This window comes from Dendronephthya gigantea, unplaced genomic scaffold (genome assembly GCF_004324835.1).
Source record: "Dendronephthya gigantea isolate DGI-Jeju-01 unplaced genomic scaffold, DenGig_1.0 000105F, whole genome shotgun sequence".
Taxonomy (NCBI): Eukaryota; Metazoa; Cnidaria; class Anthozoa; order Malacalcyonacea; family Nephtheidae; genus Dendronephthya; species Dendronephthya gigantea.
The window spans coordinates 141,934-162,165 of NW_021163115.1; the positions used below are offsets into that span (position 1 = coordinate 141,934).

Below are 20,232 nucleotides of genomic sequence, written 5' to 3' on the forward strand. Positions count from 1 at the left end.
GTAAGGAAGTAATTATTGGCACTCACTCAAGCAACAAATCGTCGCTTCCTTCGGTAGCGATGTCTCGGTTGACTTGGATAATTTCTCCTCAATATCCCAGTGTTCTGGTGCATGTATTTGGATAGATACGTTTGTTTGCTTCTAAGCAAGTTTGATAAGATGTAGGTGACTTTGAAAACTAAGAAGAATAAGGGCAATATATGAAGGTTTTGTTATCGTAACAGCTGTGGATCTTACAACAACGTTAATATGTAAATTACACACTTTATAACAATTGCCAATTTAAGTTTGAAGTCTGGCCAACTTCACATTCGATACATCTATAGGTCTATTAATGTGATTATATGAAAACATCTAATATTAACTATTAATATCTACTAAGGCTTAAGCTTCAGAAGCGTAAGGCAAAGTGTAGCTAATATAGCTTCGATAAAAATGACTTGATAACATGACTTGTCGAAAACCACTAAGATGGAGTCGATCACATGCAATGTCGATAATGTAATATTGCTTAAAGCAAACAATTAAGACCCGGGGTTTAAACAGTTTACTGCATGCATACTTGGGATACAGCTAGCGCGAAAAAGATCATGAAAATTGGCGATCTGTGAGTAGATATAGACAACGAAAGTTACGAAAGTTACGGAACTTTTAAACAATCGGCTCGAAGCAGGTATAATGGCAATCACTGTAACACAATGGAAAGGGAATATCTGATACCTGGTCGGGTGCTTTAGAATTGTTAATATTCGTGCAGAACCAAAAACACATTTTAAGTGTGAACACACGCGAGAAGCCATGCAGAGCAAAGCCCTAACGAAGAAACATAAGTGCATTTTGACATTTGTGACATGGCATGCCTGAGTCATGTTCAGATATGCATCCCGTATGACTATACTGCTGGAGTAGACAGCTAAATCATTTCGCTATTAATATTCTACAACTTGTGGTGAACTACGACTTACCCCTCTATTTTAAAAGCTCACTCACGCTCAAACTCATTGAGTGGGAGATCTTATTCTTCTTATAGCTTTCCATATATTAATTGACTAAAAATAACAAAATGTCTATGTCACACTCAGAGAGTGTGAGTGAGCCTGTTGATGAATACGGACGTTAGACGTAGCTAATGACGAATATATGGCCTCTTTTATACGCGAGCAAAACTTCTTCAATTTCAGCTTTACATTTTTGCGCGCAAGTCCTCTCAATATCAGTGGAAAGGAACCACCCCCCCAGTAACATAATTTTGTTAATGAAAAACCAAACTTAGCCTAGGTATACCAGATAAGTCTTAACTATCTCTAGGAACACAAAAATTTGCCAAATTCTGCAAAATATCCTGAAAAACGGAGATTTTACATTTCGGACATTTTTTTTGATACACCCTGTAGATGAGAAATTTTAGTCGCACAATAAACAACGTATCATCAGACTGAATATGGTAAAGCAACAACAACATCAACGAGGAAAATGCAACAATGGATGCCCCCAACTTGTTGGAAACGCTGGCAAAATTTCCAAGGTTGGTCGACTCCACCCGATTAAAACGAGCAAAAAGTATCGAGAATTTCTTGAAGCCGCAGAACACGAAAGAAATTTAAAGGTATATATAATTATATATGAACAAATAATAGTCTAAAAATAAGCTGCCAGGATAATTTGGGGGGGGGTGAATATTCATATCAGTTCTGCCCTACGGATTTCTTTTGTTATTGCAATAGCTTGCAATAGAAATCCGTCGGGCAGAACTGAATATATGAATATTCACCCCCCCCCCAATTATCGTTCTAGTTACGCCCCTGGCTGCCAGTTGTTTCTAGTTTTTGTAAAGGAAACATTAAGACGATGTATTATTCATTTTAGATATGTGAAATGTCGAGACTCATTGAGAGATACTGGGAACTCCGGGAACTTTTATTGAGCCTTGAACAGGCGAATGAAAATAATTGTAATTCCTTGTTGATAAAAGTGAGTAAATAATTGTGCTTTCGTGGTGGTTTTCGTATTTCAAGACATCATAAATCATAAATAGCTTTTTTAAGGAGCTAGAAAATAAAAAGTTGACAATTCGGGAGAAGCTGATTTATCTGAAATCCAGCGTGGATCAACCTTTACCCCTAACGATAGATGGTAAGAATTTGAAATCTATAGAATATATCTTGATTAAAGCTTGTAATTTTTGGAGGCGAAAAAAAACTAAACACATCACTATTAATTTTTTTAGCCTTGCTAGGTTTTTAGTAGTGTAGAAAGTTTAGTAGTTTATTCTCTCAATTTCCTCGAGTGTTGATATATAAGCCTAAAAGTGAAAACGATCCTGGTTCGAAAACGAGACTATTCGTTTTCCTTTAAATTTCTAGCCTCGTTTTCATGTTGCTTGAACAGTTACCCGCGGCTCTTTTTCCCGAGTATAGGTCAATACTACATGGCTAATTCATTTGCACTTATTCATATTTTTTATACATAGCAAAATTCAAATTGAATATCTTTAGGATCTATGAAGAAGATTCTTAACCGTGCCAGTTCAAAACCCCAGATGAGAAAAGAATCTTCAAAATGTGCTTCCTCAAACAAAAAATACTGTCCGAACCCTATAAATATTACTGGGAAGAGCCATGAGGTGAGATGATATAGCAAATAAACACCACTGGCTCGGAGCAGAAAATTTTGGCGGCTGCAGACACAATTTTTTAGCGAACATTTTATTTACCTGCACTGATTTATTACACGATTAATTCATTATAAACCGCAAGTACGTTTTCGAGTACTGTCTTATCCTAGCAATAGTTAAGTTTAAATTTGATATCTCTACTCTCTTCTCAACTCATGCAGTCTCCAGACTTTTGGTGTCAGCTTGGTGCCAACTGCCAAGATCACCCCAGTACTCCATGGAGTGTCACTCGAATAGTGTTTATGAAATTTTAAAGCATGTGATAAAAAATTAGTCCAAACTCGGTATTAAACGTACGACTCGTGAAAATTGTGGATTGATTGATAGAGTGAACATACCATGAGCTTGCGGGTGCTATATTAGGCCGGAGTGTCTTATCCCCTCACACATGCACCCCCAGTCACCACGTGCTTGCCTACGTAGCGTCATAGGTGAATGAGTGTTGTCACGAATTCTGGTTATTGATGAATAATTGAATTGTCATACTTTTCTCCATAAAATTACAGACAGCTATTCTCAGAGATGGTCCAAATATCAACGATGTTCCCAAATCAGCGCCTGATATTCGCAACAGGTACGCGACACGTTATATTTATACGCAATGGAAATATTGATTTAGTGGCGGAAGTTATTAGGCATTGGGTATATTGTTATTCATTATTTTGGGAATAAAGTTTTGACTTAACGTGAAAATGGCGCACAAAACAAATAGTTAAGTTAATAAATTGAAAGGTTTGTCTGCGAAGTGTCGCAAGATGCGTTTCATGACGATGTTACACGTTTCCAGCCAAGACAGAAATTTAGCATATTATAGCTAAAGCCCACGATGCGATTTTTGTCGTATGATTTTAATCGGTCACGATTTTAATCGGCAAGTATAGAACAAACGATAACATTACCAACACCGCAAAATTAATACACCCTTTAATGTATGATGTATTGTCTTTATTTCGTTAGAAGTAGTTGGAGAGCCAGTGTAAAAAGTCAGATTTTTGTCAGAATAAACAACCTTCAAGTGATTACCATCAATATCGACCTGTTCACTTGTGCCGATAATTTACAGCGGGTTTTAACACAAGAACTTGGTGAAAAAGCAGAAGACTATAACATTACTTTTGGATCAAAAGAGGTAATAAAAGCGTGAACAAACAATAAACCATAAACCTCAAAGTATTACAATCATCTTGATTTTTGCGTGAATTCAGTGATGTTGTCACAACTTTCGTAAATACTCACGCGTCAGTAAGTCGCAGGGTATAGTGAGGTACAACTCCCCCTCTGTCTTTTACAAGACTGGAAAAAATAAAGAAGGCAAATAAAAGATGCATACCATTTCAACAATTTTAAGATTTTATTTTAATTCGCGATCAGCACAGAGAAATTTTAGAGGCAGCGGCTGATTTTAGAATACAATAGAACATTGTATTTTCTATGCAGTAGCAGTTAATCTTTTTATTGACATCGCGGATTTTTATTGCTTAGCTTGACAAAGACAAAACTTTGTTCGAACAAAAGATATACCATGGGACTACTGTAGATTTGCATGTTCGTTTACATGGAGGTAAAGGTAAATAAAGTCTCAATTTTTTTTCGTTCATATATCACTAGTTTATTTTAACCGTTTTAATTTCGAAAATGTGTAAAGCTGCTCTTTTATGCTAGAAATTCTGCCTACGCATCTCACCTTGCAGAGTGTTCTTACCACTCCCAAGGACCGCCAATACCCTGCCCTGTACTCTATGAAAGACGTATGTGCATACTCATATGTACTTTCAACCTCTTTTGATCAAAAAGCTAACTAGGGCAATATTGTTTAATTTAATGATGTACGTAGCTTTTTAAAGTTCTAAAAATTTTAGGCAAATATTCGACGTGGTTGGCCATTTAAATTTATGCAGAGCGCGCGCTGAATTATAAATCAAGAACTTTATAGGCTCATATCATCACAACGTACCATTCGGAAACCAACTATAGTTGTCACGAATCACGAACCTTGGCTTGTGCCATGGACTAATGTGAAAAATATACGTTAATTTAAACAGGAAAAAAGAAAACGAAGAAGAAGCTGAATCAACAAAAGAAAAAACATGACAATATTGCAGGTTAGCAAAATGTAAAATTTTAATTCACCTCTTTTCAAACTTATATTTATAATATCATTATTGAAATGCAAAGAGTAATAAAATCGTAATACTTATAACAATCATATAAAGCCTTTAAAGTTATGATGAAACGGTGAATGTATGATAATATTCCACCCTTTTCTTTTGATCTGTTGTCACTTTTTTATTATCAATTTTGTCATCATGGGGTAAATAAAAAGCCTTGTCTTGTCTTGTTTTGTAGTAACCCATGAAGATATTGCAAGCAAACATTCCTCGTTAACATTGGGGAGTATAAAGGTTGAAGATATTGAGGAAGACGTCGATAAAGAATCCGAACATGAATTGCTTCAAGCTTCCAGGTTAATACTAGAAACACACTACGCTTATATACTCATTTTCTATTGTTCTCAATTGGTTTTGGTCCCTGACTTAAGACCACGGAAAGCTGAGCGCGTTTTTTTGTTTTCGAAGTCTGAACTGTGTTCATTACCTGTTCAAAACGCAGTTCAAAAAAGGTGCACCTTAATGCCAAGCAATTCTTGTGCAGCTGTGCCCCTTCGAGAATCCCTTTCTCCAAAAGCTGTTCATCTTCCTCAATTTACCTCGGCTTGTTTTCTTGTGAGTCCAGGATTTGGTAATTTAATAGAAATTTCGTGCAGCGAATTCGCCTTTGTGCCATGAGAAGCTTCTTCACAAGAAGAGTGTTTCCTTTTTCGAAAGAACTAAGTTATCTGGGGCCAGTTGTACGAAGGCTAGATAGCGCTATCGTCCGGATTGCAATTTTTTCACCCGTTCTAAAAATTTAACGCTCGAAGAGCGATAGCATTTCAGCTTTGGAAGCAACAATAATTAAAGAGGATCCTTGACTTAGGGATCACTAATGCTACTACTCCCCCGTAGGCCTAACTGTTGTCGTGAGGGGCGTTTGGCTTATTTTATGCACGTTATTTGGTGTTGGGTAAGGTAAAAGTTAGTTTACACGATTATGATATTAACTAACATTTCCTGAATATAATTTAACAGAAATGATATTTCTGGTACATTTGGTAAACTTCCGAACCTGGATTCAATTAGAGGTCTACTGATTCTGGAAGATATATCAAACGATGGCAAATCTCCAACTCCTGAATTTGGAAGCGTCGTGTCAGTGAAAGGTATTTGTGAAAGAAAGGAATCATTTGGAAATAATGCAACACTGATAATAAGAGACGATCCTCAAGGAGCTTCCAGCATTTCTTATAAAATGAAAATCGTTATTTGTAGCAACGAAAAAAGTGTGAATTTGAAAATAAGCAATATCGAAAAACTATTGGAAGATGTACGTAAAGAAGTACAAGTAGCAGTGATGGGACGAGTCGAACGCTTGGAAAGCGAAAGCAATGACACAAAAGATCCACATTGTGAAATGATACGATTTAAACTTGTGGTTGATTCAGACAAGCATCATGGCTTTGTTTACGTTGAAAGGATAAGGCCAAAATACACTAGACAACTTTCACAACCTTGGTGGATCTCAGAGAACGGTGATTCTTCTTCTCGATTTTTGAATTTGAAAAAAGGTGATCGCATTGGTAAGACAGCACAAAGAATTTTCCTTCAATCTGCAGCTTCCGATGATGAAATTTTGAATTACGTTGTTGCATTGAAAAATAGTTATGATGGTGACATTCTCGTTGGCGTCGACACAAATGGTGTGGTCACTGGAATAAAGTCGGATGCTGGAGAAATTGCGAAAAGGCGCGAGGATTTGTCAAACGCCATGACGAGTATTCTACCAGAATCCAAAGAAGGAGCAGATATCTGTTTTACTTTGGAAGAAGCTTGCAATTGTGTGAATGGAAAGAAGTGTTTTGTTTGTGTTTTGCCTCTTTCGACTTCTGGGAAAAGTGAGATAGACCAACATTATATTGTTTGGATTCATGTTCCTCAAGGGGAAACGGAACCTCTTTATTTCAGGGCAGAAAAGAATGTACACGCTTATATACGAAAAGGGGCGCAAAATAAACGGATAACGAATTACAAAGAATTCTTCAGTTCATTATATTCACTTGGCAGCCGTCCAAAACCGAAAGAAATTTCAGAAGAAGATTTGGATATTGAAATAAAGTTCAAAGAATCTATAGGGGAAACCGGTTTAAGAAAGAATTACAAGGTTCTAGAACAAATAAGGTAAATTGGATTGCTATATGTAATGGAAATGTGTAAGGTAATGTGTAATGATGCTTTTGAAATGGGCACGGATTATACTATAATACTTGTACCATCGACATTATATATTAGAAGGGTTGACATGTGTAAAAATGTCATTGTGTTCTAGGTCACCTTTAACTATAATTTTACAGTCGTATCTCTCTGAACGTTTTTAATTTATATTATGCATCAGTTTCAGAAGGCAAAAGGCAACAAAATTACAATAAATTTCCTAAGAAAATGCCGAAGGAAAATACAGTTTGAAATTAGTCGTTGTGACGGAATTTTTTTTACAAGAACGAAGACGAAGTTTATAATCATGTAGAAATTTCGCGATGAAAATGCTCACTCCGCTGCGTTTAGGCAAAAAACAACTGTTTTTACCGAAGTTCATTTCCACGTGTTAATCAATCTACTAAGTGTGCACATTTGATTGTGTGTTTAGACTATTATTTTTTTGATACGTATGTTTTTCATTCATGCAGGTACGAAAATCAAAACTGGGAATTTAAGATGATTTTTGGATGTGATCCAGTTAAAACGATTGTGGATAAGTATTTGACGGAATACACATGTGGTTTTCTTAACGCTTCTGGTGGGACTATTTTGTTTGGGGTGCAGGAAGGCAATTTGAAACTTGGACACGTTGTCGGTATAGTCATATCTCTTCAAAAAAGGAAAGAACTGGTCCAAAAAGCAGTTACTGCGCTCAGTAAATTTTATCCACCAGTTCTCAAAAGTCAATTTCGTTTAATATTCCACAAAGTTATCGTTCCTCAACAATTGGTATCAGTTGTAAAGAACGAACAGCCTAATAAAGATTGCACCGATTCGTTTCTTCTTCTTCAAGGCCCGCCTGGCGAAATTGGCAACAAATGGCCAAAGTTTGTGAAAGATAAATTACGAGATTGTCTGTCTAGAGTTATTCCTTTGAAGCCAGAGCTAAATTCTCAAAACCAAAGATTTTGTATTGTGGTGGAAAATCGGCACAACATTGAGGAGAGATTTGAAGACAATTTAAATGGATTTCTCAAACAGAATCCAAAAATTACCAGGAATTCGATAACAGAGGACGAATTGAAACAATCTTTAAAGCAGCTTTACATGATTGAACTGAAAATATTTCCATCCCAGTATCCCATCCATTTGACAAAGACAGTTGAAACGCATGTTTTTGATACGAAGAATAACTTGGTCGAGTTAAGCATAGAAGGTCTAATGAATCGATTTAAATTTGGCAAGGATGCTACAACCACGTTTGATGTAGATAAGTTTCTTAATGATGTGGAGAACTTTGAACAGTCGGGTAATTCATATATTCTTATCACTTCTCCATTCAACTTACCGACAACAGAACGAGATCTCCATGGCCTGGTTTTACCTCAGTGGACCCTCGTTATCGACTTCGACCAGCATCTGAAACAAGAAGGTCATTTGTATCAGCGATTTAAGGAACTTTATGACGTCCTTCAAATTCAACGTAAACGCTTTATTAAAACTCCTCGAGACACCAAACTTGGTTTGAATCCCGAGCACGCTATTTGCTGGCTCGCTGTAAGAGGATATGATGAAGTAGAGAAAACTCTCTCCAAAGAGGGTAAGCCCATGATTTAAGGTTTTGTTAAAATAGTGATCGTGCAGAGATACTATGAAATCCAGACAATGAAAAATTGAAGATGTAAAAACGAGATTTAAGTTTTTGTTATTTATTTACGACAGTTTTTTTTCCTTTAAACTTCACCGAAGTATAGCTAAATCAAACAACTTTCAACTTTTACGTCGAAAATAATTCCTCATTTTGATACATCGGGACACGCTTTCGGTTTATGTGGTATTGCGCCAAAACAGTAGGATTTTTTAATGCATAAGTTTAATAAGTACATAAAAACATAGCATTTAAGTAGAGTAAAAAATTTTTCGTGTTTATTCCACGCGCGTAAACGGTCTTTAGTCATTCACAAATCTTATTTGCAGTCTTCTTTCATGTTGTCATTAAAATAAATGTCTATTATAAAACAGGGCCATTTTTGAGGAATCCTATTGAGAGTCGTCAACCCTGCTGTTTAAAACATAGAAGCATGTATCCAGGCAATATTGTCTTTGTATCCAGCGAATATTGTTTTTGTATGAAAGAAAACAGGGGGTGTATTTGCCCCCCCCCCAGTGGTACCACTGTCTCTCAAAATGACACCTTAAAAAAGGCCCTGCTTAAAATTGCTCAAGCACTTAACCTCCATTTAAATGTATTTATAGGTCACGGAAATTGGAATATTACTCACAGAAACTCACTTTCGACACTGCTGATGCCAGAACTAGCACGCTTTGTTAGACCAAACTATCTCAACATCATTGTTTTGTGGGATGATGGACACAAGCCGCTTATCGACTCGCTGCGGACGATTTTGGAGGATATAATTAGCATCACTGGTTATCGTACAGCTGTAACATTTGTATGCTCCAATGAAACTGTGCGATTGGATATCAACGAAGTTTTGGTCGAGCCACTACAAAACAGTTATTGGCGAATATTTTCAACTGATCGTGTTTACATTGCCCAACCATACGTTCTTTCAAGGCATCTCTCGGCAAACCTACCAAGTCCATATCAGCCAGAAGATGATTATCAAGTTCCGCACCGAAAAAAAGTGAGAGGAAAGTATCAAACGTGGCCAGATATCCTCCCGAAAACTCTGAGACATAACAATTATCTAAAAGTGATGTACATTAGAAAGAGAAAGGAGCTTGATAAACGAATTCTGGATAAAGAGCGAAAGAAATTCTATTCAGGTTTGGAAATAACAGATCTCGGCCTGCAAAACGAATTTGGGATTGAACGTGAAAAGATGGAAGAATTGGACAAGGAATTTAAGCTTGTCTGCAATGATTTTAATGACAGGAGGTCGCATGTTGCTATTTTGTGTCTTAAAGTCGACCGCGGAGCCGGATCAAGTACTCTGTGCTTACAGTTTCTGTTTAAACATCACAAGGAATATCCGTGTGCACAACTCCTAGAAATTGGCGAGGACTTATTGAGTTACATTAGAGAAATTAACAATGCAACCAAACTTCCCCTCCTGTTATTTGTTGACGAAGAAATTTCCCATCCACAGGACTTCTTAGATTTTTCAAGAAAGTTAGGCGAATGCCGAAATGTTAATGTTATCCTCCTGTTAATTGTACCAGCTGAAGCTAAAAGATATGCGAACAATACTCGAATTAAAAATGTTGCAGATTTATCTACTCTCCGAACTTGCCCATTGAAAGTAATTGAGCTAAGAAGAGACCTAACTGAGCGGGAAATGACTAATTTAACAAACCATCTTGTGGATATCAGAAAAGAAAAAAATGTTTTCGAAAAAATAGAGAAGCTAAAGAACAAAGCTAAAAGTGAAAAGACAGCACTGACGTTTGCCCATTTCGGGTTAACGGTCTTTGGAAAAGACTTTTTCGGCCTGAACCAATTTGTTAAATTCAGACTTAATATTGCCGATGAAAAACAAAGAGCAGTCTTGTCATACTTATCACTTATTCATATTTACACGGAATCCACTCTTCCTGCAAGTGCTCTATCTGCATTTCTTGAAGAAAAGAAAACCGTCAATTTGGAAGATGAATTTCAAGATGATTATGTCCGTGAACTCCTAAGTCCACCTGTAGACAACACAGACTCACGTCGAATATCATTTCATGAAGTTGCCGAGGAAATTCTCGCTCAGCTAGCTTCAGCAAAATCTTTTGGGTCAGCTAACAAGCAAACATATTGGCAGTTCATTAAGGATGTTGCCGTTGATTTAGCGAAACAGGTGTTAAGTGTTAATATTGCAACTAAAGCTATCGATCGTCTCACAAGACGCCTTTTTGTTACCAGCGAGTACGAGAGTGAAAAATTCTCTTCGTTGATACGTGCAATGAAAGATGGTGATCGTGATATTGCTCGTGACACTTTGACTGAACTCAAAGATATTTTTCAAAAGCCATCATCTTTTCGTGCGCACATTCTTGCACATTTAGCAAAATATTACATGATCGTTGCGAAAGACTTTGAAGAAGCAAAACCTAGAATTGAAGAGGCAATAAAGGACCAACCAGATGATCCTCTTTTGCGACACATCCACGGCGACATTATTTTACGCCACGTTAAGGCTCTCAAGAAAACGAGTAAAGTTGATATGGATAGCATCGTTTCATTTGCCGAAGAAAGTAGTGAGAGCTTTAAATTTGTTCGACGAAAACGGCCAAACGATAGCCACGGGTACATGTCCGATGCTATGGTACGAATTACCGTCATGCAAGCTGCGACAAAGCACAAAGCGTGCTTACAAGATAACAGTAAAAGAGACAACAATTTTATTGACTATTTACTGGATAGATTGAATGATATAAGATCAAGAGGCGACAGAATAATTACGAAACAGGAGAGATATCTTATATCTCTCATTCCAAAGGCTCACGCATTTCTTTATGAAAGTGTTAGCGATGACTATGAACACAAAGACGAATGGAAAATGCAATTTCGTAAGTGCATTGGTGAACAACTGTCGAATCTTCGGGTACTTTGTGGTAAAATCCGAGAAGTAAAGTCTGTTTTTCATGATTTTCGTGACGAAAACTCTATATGGCTGCATAAAGTCTTATTAAATATTCAAAAATTGAATAATGGATTTGAAATTGACGACGGAAACTTAACTGAAGACCAGATCGAGGAAAGAATTAAGGAGATCGAAGAGTGTGCTAAGGGCCTAAAATACCCTGAACCGTTAATGATGTTTTGGCTCAGATACTCCCGTAATAAGAAAATTATCCCTCGCTTGGAAGATGTCAAAAAGAAAGTAAAGGATTGGTTACATATCTCAAGAAAAAAGAAATCGTCTCCTAATGCAGAGTTTTACAAGTAAGTATTAGAAAAACCGTAATTTTTCAAGAAGATTTTTCTTTTTAAGTATATTGTATAGTATAGTTTGTGTAGCAACGTGAAATTTCACTCATTAATTGCATAAGGATAATGTGATTTGAATGATATCAATAATATTATTAATTATTTTTTTAAAAATCAGCAATCCTAACCCTAACCCTAACCCTGATAATACGACCGAACGCCGCTTTTTGTAAAAAAAAATTTTAACGTTTTGGTTGTTCCGTATAGAAAAATATTTCCCCCTCCGTCTCAAAAACGTCGTTTTTGACACCTCGGGAAGATATTTTTCTATCTGGACCTCACAGCTGGTAAATAGCATATAAATATATCTCCTCACAATATTTAGTTATGTGGTGAACATGTTGATCGCGTTGCAAGATCCCAATGATCGGGAAAAGAGAGAAAAAGTGGAGAAAATTCAGCAAGAAAAAAAATATAAGAAAGATAATGTGATCATTCCTCAAGAATGGTTGGACCCAAAAGATGGGCATCACATAAACTCAATAGATAGCCTTTTACATCATGATGACCTCGTGAAAGAGAATGATGGGAATCTCAGAACTAAACAGCAACGCCGTGAAGTGATCGAAGGTTATCTAAGCCTAAAGGGAGGAAGAGGAGTTACAAGATGGAAAGGTACCGTCACCGACGTTCAGAAATTGTGGATTGGTACAATTACTTTCAAAAAACATTTCGAAGTGCGTTTCATACCTCAGAGTGTGCAAACAGGATTACCAAAGTCAGGAGACACAGTCTCGTTTTGTTTGGGATTTGACAGACTTGGTCTCAGTGCCTGGTGGGTGAGACTTGAAGAAGGAGGGAGTGAACCTTTGGAGGGAGTGAAAACATTCCCTAACATCAATGGTTATGAATCTTCATCAGATAAAGAAGAAAATGGGAGCGAAGAGATCCCAAGGACAAATTCATTCAAGTCTTCCTATTCCGGGCAAATAGGAAAAACGTGGAACAGCCGTAATGGTGAGCGATTGCAAGGGGTTGTTGTCTCCACTAATTCAGAGAAAGGATTCGGATATCTAGAACGCCCTGATGTCGACGATAAACTATTTTTTCACGCGTTGCAACTTGTTCAACCCGTTATTGCCCTAAAAGGAAGCATCGAGAAGCACATGGTTCTAGAATTCAGAGTAGAGGAGGTATCAGCAGAAAAGACACGTGCCAGTGATATAAACGTCATTGCGGTATGTTATAATTGCCATCGACATAAAGGAAAACTAAAAGGGCCACCTAATTTTTACATATTCATCTTGGAAGGCAAAAAGTGTCTTTTTTATCAAGCCATGCACAGTGTCGGATCTAGGGTTTGGTAGAATAAATTTGCACGTTTGTGACACACCCACGATGGGCATTTTCAGAACATCTAACACAATAATAATTATATGCACTCTATCTATGCGAGGGACTGAGGAAGGGAATGAGCGAGATTAAAAATAATGCATGGGAAGCAAGCCTGTTTCGCTTTACATTAAATGGGATGGTTTCTTAAAATTTTGGGAATACGAGTGAAGATTAGCTTCTGCTAGTTTTCTGATGTTTTTATTTTCACAATTTTTATAGGAAGAAAATGTTCATCCAAAAATTGCAAAATTTCGCAGGGCGAAAATGTGAGTATAATTAATTTTTGAGTGGTGCGAAGATATAGGATATATATCTGATTTAACGTGATCATAATGGTTTTCTAAGTGATAGGGTCCTATAGAAACGCCGAAAAACACACGAACATATATTCTACGTGGTTTTCGATTGGCTTGTGAAAATAACATTTTTACACATAAAAGTATCGTGTTTTTACGTTTAAAAACGATTTTACTCGGTGCCGTAAAACTCTATAATTTTATAACCCTCATGCATGTTCATATAATAGATAGTTATATCTAATTACTTACTACACAACTTAAAATATTGTGGCTATTTTCTTTTTGTTTTTTGACTCAGTGAGGAAAATTCTTCGCCATCGATCGTTCGGCGTCACATAAAGCCCAGAGTAAATAAACCACGCTCAGAGGCGCATACCTGCAGGGAGAAGGGAGTGGTTGTTGGACATTCCAAAGAGAAAACCTTCGGCTTTATTAAAGCTGATAAAAAATCGTTTTCACAGGACATATTCTTTCATCGTGAGCGATTAGCTGCAGGAGGATCTTTACCAAACATTGGGCAGCGTGTCGAATTCTCGTTCATTAGGACGAAAAGAGGCTTAAAGGCTACTCAAGTTTGGATAGAAAATGAGGTAAATATTTTGCTTGAAATGGCTTCCTAGGATTTTTAAGTCGATACTGAAGCGTAAATATGATTCCTGAACCATTACTTCAAGCTTCGATCCAGTTGTCCAGGAAATTCGTTACCGGTCGAATTCTCAAAAAGAAAATACAGGGCAAAAAATTCATTCGGTGCGTATTCAATGGCACGCGTTTTTTTTCTACTTCTCTCGCCTATTTGAGAGTTTTCCTCGAATAATTTTTTCTAATTTCGTACTCAAAAAGATTTTTGGAAGAATGAAGGGGCCCACAAACACGAAGCGAATTTTCCATTAATTTTCAAAATCATTGTATTATTCAGTATAGATTACCAAAAATATTACAGCACTGTTAAAGGCAGCTTCCTCGTTACGCAACTTCCTCGTTACGCAACTTGAGTTCCAATTAGGGCACAATATAAGCAGTGATAAACTGCATATTGCAGCCCTTCACCACCTATAATTATAATTAATCTTAAGTTAATGTGGCCAGTTGGTTTTCACCCGCAATCACGTGGTGCTATATAATATGCATTATTAAACTTCAAAACATTGCTCTTGTGGATTTTTTATAGGCTAATTCTCCTCGAAGGCCAACCCCAGATAAAGAGCAAACGTGGGGTAGTTTAGGAATTGTAGAGAGCGTGTCGGATGGTTATGGATATATTGTTAGCAATAACCACTCAGGATCCCAAGATCGAATGAAGTTTACCCAGAATGATATCCAAAATGGACGTTTTCAGGATATCATCGAGAATACAAAGGTGTATTATGAAGTTGGTAAGAGAGGAGGGAGATTAATTGCCAAAAATGTAAATATAATTGCTTAGAGGCAAGACTTAATCTACTAAAGCGCACTATTTTGAAATATTTTCAAATGGGTTTTTTGGCGAGTTCTTACATAGATAGAGCTATGATAGGTAGAACATGTCTAATCAAGACGTAAATTACACTTTTAACTTAATTGTTACGAATGCTTATATGATTATAGTACTATTTATACCCATAGAAAAGACAAATTATACTTAAAATAAAAAAATTAAAGCTATAGTTACCACACACGGCACACAAGGTACAGTTAAAAATGGTAAATTTATACAATTATACACTTATACAATTAGTATAGGTAATCATGTATGGCGAATTCCAACCTCGTTCCCACTCCCCAGGGTCTTCTTCGTAGCACGCCGAGAAAAAGTGAGAAGACCCTGGTAAACACTGTGAAAATCTCCAAGTTTCTTAGAGATTGAGTACATGCGTAATAGCGAATTTCCTTAAGTACTGACCGAAATGAATGCTGGCGTGGTGTGAAAGGCTTCAAATTTTTACACGCCAGCATTCATTTCGGTCAGTACTTAAGCCGAAATTCGCTACTACACCAAAATTGGATGAGCCGAAAGCGTGAATTTCCAGTACAATTAAAATTGCAATAGAACGAATTGGATTGGAATGAATGCTAAGGCTAAAATCTTAGAGGTGCATGGTTACAAACTAATCAACTGACCGCGTAGCTGGAAAAATCAGGAGTATGAATTGCCGTTAACTTCGATCATTCGCTATATTCTTAATCAAAGCATTATACTATAGAAGAATTTAAACCCTCGAGCAGCTTGGGTGAAAAACAAAAGCCTCGCGTGACTTTGATTATATTTTAACGTTTTTAAACTAGTTCAATAACTGTTTATTGAACGCTACCTTAGAGCTCACTTCCATTAAGTGTAGATCTTTGGGAAAGAAAATTTATTAATTGAATAGTAAAACAGCTTTCTAATATCAAGAAGATTAAAATAAATGCAAGTAAACCAAGTCGACTTTGATATTGAGGTAAATTACGTCGTAAATATACTGAATACTGAACACTTCTGGGGCCAGTTGTTTAAAAGACGGTTAACTTAACCCAGGGTTAACGCAAATTTTTATATCACTTTTTTCATCGCTTGTCCATAAAAGTTGAATATTTTTCTGTGATTATTTTCTTGATTCCAAAAAAGTAATATTTTCCAAAGCTTTGAAACGATCATGCATAAGCACATAAACTAAAACAGTGGATTACAATTTAACCCAGGGTTAGCGATATAACCCAGCTTTGAAAAACAGGTCCCTGTCCATTTCAGGATATTCAACCAAATATATTTTTTCTGGGTTAAACTTGTCCACGAGATGCCTGCTATGATGTTATGTGCAAAGCTTATAATAAAGAATTTTTTCATCCCCTCGAAGTTGTGAATGTTTTGATGCAAAGATGGGCCAGAAATGGCAGCGTTATTCTAAACCTCATTTAATATTTGTCTATTGTCCAGTGACTGCTACCTTCGACCTCACAAGTGCCACATATAGACTACAGTATCTGAGATATTGCCAGGTTTTGCTCTAAATATTCAATCAGCGTTCGCTGACAATTAACACCGAATGAATTAAAAATAGGTCACATTGGTATTAGTAACACGGCTGAGAAAATGCCCGTGACATCATTTGGGCGGAACACGTGAAGAAAAACATTCACAATAATTGTAACAGAAAAAATGTCTGATTTGCATATTATTGTTGACAAAGAGAAATTTCTCTATATTTATATTTCATGCGTGCATGAGGTATATAATTATAATTTGTGGCATTCCTTTCACCTTCATCCTTTTCGTAAACAATTTTTCTATTCAATTTAGGAAAATTACCAAAATATCTAAACATATAGTTCCCCAAATAGAAACAGAAGTGCTCCGAAACGCTTGAGTATATTTTCAAAATATCTTTATTTCATCTAAATAAATTATAGAGATGCCACTTCGTTTACCACAACAGGTATATGTCTGTAAGACATACTCGAATGCCACGGGGGGTGTCGAAATTGGCATCAAACCAAGTAAACTATTGCGACAAGTTTTAAATACGACGAGTTTTAATTACGACAATCTCCGGAAACCTGGCGACGGTTACATTCCCGAATGAACGAAAGTCGCGGGAAATCAAATTGATTAATATCGCAAATTTTAAATCAGTTGCCCGCCGATAAAATTATCAGGCATTTCTGCATAGCATGGCAATTTTGCATGACAACGGTTATTATACAACGTCTGAACAGGTCACAGGTGAACAAAGATTAATTATGCATAGTAGTGACACTTTCTAAAATGGCCGTGTCTTGTTAAAATGCCGTACCTCGATAGCATTTATCTTAAATATCTGAACCAATTTTTTCTTAAGATATCATTTTTGCTGTCAACGGTTAAAGAGTTTACATTAATGAATAACACATACCTTTGGACGGCTGTTGTGGTTTTAATAAAACATGTCAGCTTATATTTGCGAGGCAACGGTCACATATAACACTTAAACTGCACCTGGGCTGCGCTGGTACCAGTTGTATAAAAGACTAGTTAACTTTTAACTTTAGTTACGGACAAAATTGGCCATTGTGTATTTCTTTCAGTTTAAAAGGATTTAACTATGCAAAGTTTATAGTTAAAGAGTTTCATATACAACAGGTCAAGTGACCAACCGATGTGGCCAATTTTTGCTGTCAAAGAATTTATAACACTTAACTTTCGACTGTTATTGTAGTTTTGATAAAACACCCCTTGGTATCCCATGGCAACGGTGACATATAAAGTTTAAACACCTGCTGTGGTCAACCAAGTTGCTAATCAACTAATAGGATGGCTAACTCACGTGACAGTCAACCGATGAGATCAACCAATGAAATGCAAGGGAATTACATTGCCCTGAAGACAAAAGGCTATTTATTGATTGCCCAAAAGTTTTAGTCAGTTTTATCCACAAGTAAGCGTTATATAAATTATATATCAACACATTTTAAGGACAAAACAGACAAACGGAACCAAGGCTAAAGACAGCATCATATTCGACAACGATATTTTTCAAAGCACAAGTCAGTGCATGGTAAACAACATGAAGGCGCACAAAATATTGCGATTTGATGCTTGCTTGATTACATGTTTCTTTATTGCACAAATATGGAGCAATGCACGAGCCGAACCTTTCAGGAAGGAATGTGCTAGGAAAGGGATATTCAAGAAAAAACAGAAAGGTATAAGTTAAGTCTTTTTAGTATTATTATATTTTAATTATAACATAAATTATGTAGTTTATTATCTTAAACACATACAGATAAAAAAGTAACATTATATTCATTCAAAACAATTAATATTAGGTTACACTCTGGAAGGGTTCCAAGCAGTATGAAGCTCTTGAAATGTTTTTACTATGATAACTCTTGAAATATTTCAGTTTCATTAATTGATTTTTCATTAATTCATTTTAAGAGGGATAGAAAACTCTTTTCGCAGTAATTCAGTCATATAGTTGTTGTGTTATTTAGTGGTTGTGAAGGCTTTGATTTCATGGCCAAAATTTATATGACTTCTGTTTGCTTCTTTCTATTTCTATTTAATTTGGGTTCACAATTTTATTCAACTTATTTCGAGCCATTTTAATTTCATTCGGTTATATATACAGGGAGTATAAAAAACCCCTGCAAATACCATAATTTGTATCCATGAGATCTTTTCAATGGCCGGTGCAACTGATTACGCTTTTGGGATAGGGAAATACGTTTCCACGTTTCACGGAAGCACACAAAGTGAATTAAAGTTATGAACTCGATTACGAATGGTTCAATTAAGAATGGCTTTGAATGATTACAAATGCTGTTGTTAGCTGAGCCATTTCGTAACCGAACTAATTTTAATTCACTTTTGTGTGCTTGTTTTGAAAATACTTCACGTGGAAACGTACTTTCAAATCCCACTGAGAAGCGTAATTAGTTACATCACGGCCATTGAAATTTTAATGCAAGATATCGTGCATAAAAATTATGGTATTTGCAATTTTTTTGTATACATATATCTAAGCCCCAGACTACGTCAAACATTATTAAGTATCGTACTTCCAATGCCATTATACTGTATATTATCGCCACACAACAGCATTCAAGACATGCATGCAAATTCAACAAAATTAGAGAACAACAAAATAATAACTGCATGCATACATGGTTGCATTAATGGTGGGTAAAGGTATCATATAGGATTTCTAAATAAATATTGCAGTGGAAAGAGCCAACTATTCGACTTACTTTTCACCACATAAATAATTTCTAAACATTATATGGCTGGCATTTAAGGCCCTGTTTACACGATGCCGGAGGCCAATTTGAAAACGCAAAATTATTCTCCGTTAAAATATCTATAGCGAAAACGCTAACGTTACTTTTGACCCCGCAGTACACTTTTATGTGTTTCACCTTCGTGTCACAGATGGGATGTCAAATTTAAAGCAGAAATCTACCAAATCCAAAGCAATAAAAAACAAGAATGATCGCGAATTTTGTTTGGACAGACGACAAACCCGATCTGCTGCTTTTGAGTAATGCATGTGTTGTTCGACATTTCTATTCGATGTGTAATTTTCAAGACTTCCACAAAAAGCATAAATAATTTCAGAAGAGAGCCAATCAATTAGCAATAGACTATAAAGGTGCTTACGTCAAGGGACTGTCAACCAATAAATTGCAATGTAATGTGGGAAACGCGTAGGAAAGATTAACCTCATTTTACATATAGATAGAAAACTGTGTCATTTTACATAAATTGAAAACTTCTAAGATCTATTGAATTACCATTTTACGTGTATTCAATTTTGATGAAATGTTGTATACCAGTTCTATCTTTAAAACTATGATATTGCAGATTCATCATTGCAAAACCATGTCATTAAAACTATTGAGGTCAATCACCTGGCAATGTGTACAATTGCTTGTTTGGATCATGCGCAATGCAAGTCATACAATTTCCAAGAAACAGAAAACCCTCTGAAATCATGTGAACTTAGTTCTTCTACTAAGGATTCATCAAGTTCAGACGTAATATCTCGACCAGGGTACTCATATTACGATGCTCAGGTAATTGTGGCGACTATATTTTGAATAATGTACAGAAAGCCAAACGTATAATTATAATAGATCCTAGGTTAATGGCTAGCTTTACAGAAGGATTGTTTACTGCTAATATTTTGTTGTTTTTAACAAGAAGCCGACTTGGTGTGTAATAATAAGGTTTTTCATGCACTATTATAGTTGGTG

General features: G+C 36.2%; 1 protein-coding gene across 1 annotated transcript; it reads left to right on the forward strand.

The window, feature by feature from the left end:
* The first annotated feature begins 1,909 nt into the window (after positions 1–1,909).
* Positions 1,910–16,032, forward strand: LOC114534715. Its single transcript, XM_028556181.1, has 15 exons — positions 1,910–1,971; positions 2,046–2,133; positions 2,496–2,623; positions 3,181–3,248; positions 3,632–3,803; positions 4,157–4,241; positions 4,717–4,776; positions 5,021–5,138; positions 5,803–6,948; positions 7,455–8,566; positions 9,223–11,860; positions 12,231–13,083; positions 13,460–13,506; positions 13,838–14,129; positions 14,711–16,032. The coding sequence occupies exons 3-15, from the start codon at positions 2,501–2,503 to the stop codon at positions 14,963–14,965; spliced, it is 6,969 nt and encodes a 2,322-aa protein (XP_028411982.1). The 5' UTR covers positions 1,910–1,971; positions 2,046–2,133; positions 2,496–2,500; the 3' UTR covers positions 14,966–16,032.
* Positions 16,033–20,232: the final 4,200 nt, after the last annotated feature.

What these genes read in the sequence shown, in the direction of transcription:
- LOC114534715 (XM_028556181.1), top strand. Translation starts at nt 2,501, where the DNA reads ATGAAGAAGATTCTTAACCGTGCCAGTTCAAAACCCCAGATGAGAAAA. An exon ending in AAAACATGACAATATTGCAG is followed by an intron (nt 4,777 to 5,020) that starts GTTAGCAAAATG and finishes CTTGTTTTGTAG; the next exon opens with TAACCCATGAAGATATTGCA. An exon ending in AAGTTTGGATAGAAAATGAG is followed by an intron (nt 14,130 to 14,710) that starts GTAAATATTTTG and finishes GATTTTTTATAG; the next exon opens with GCTAATTCTCCTCGAAGGCC.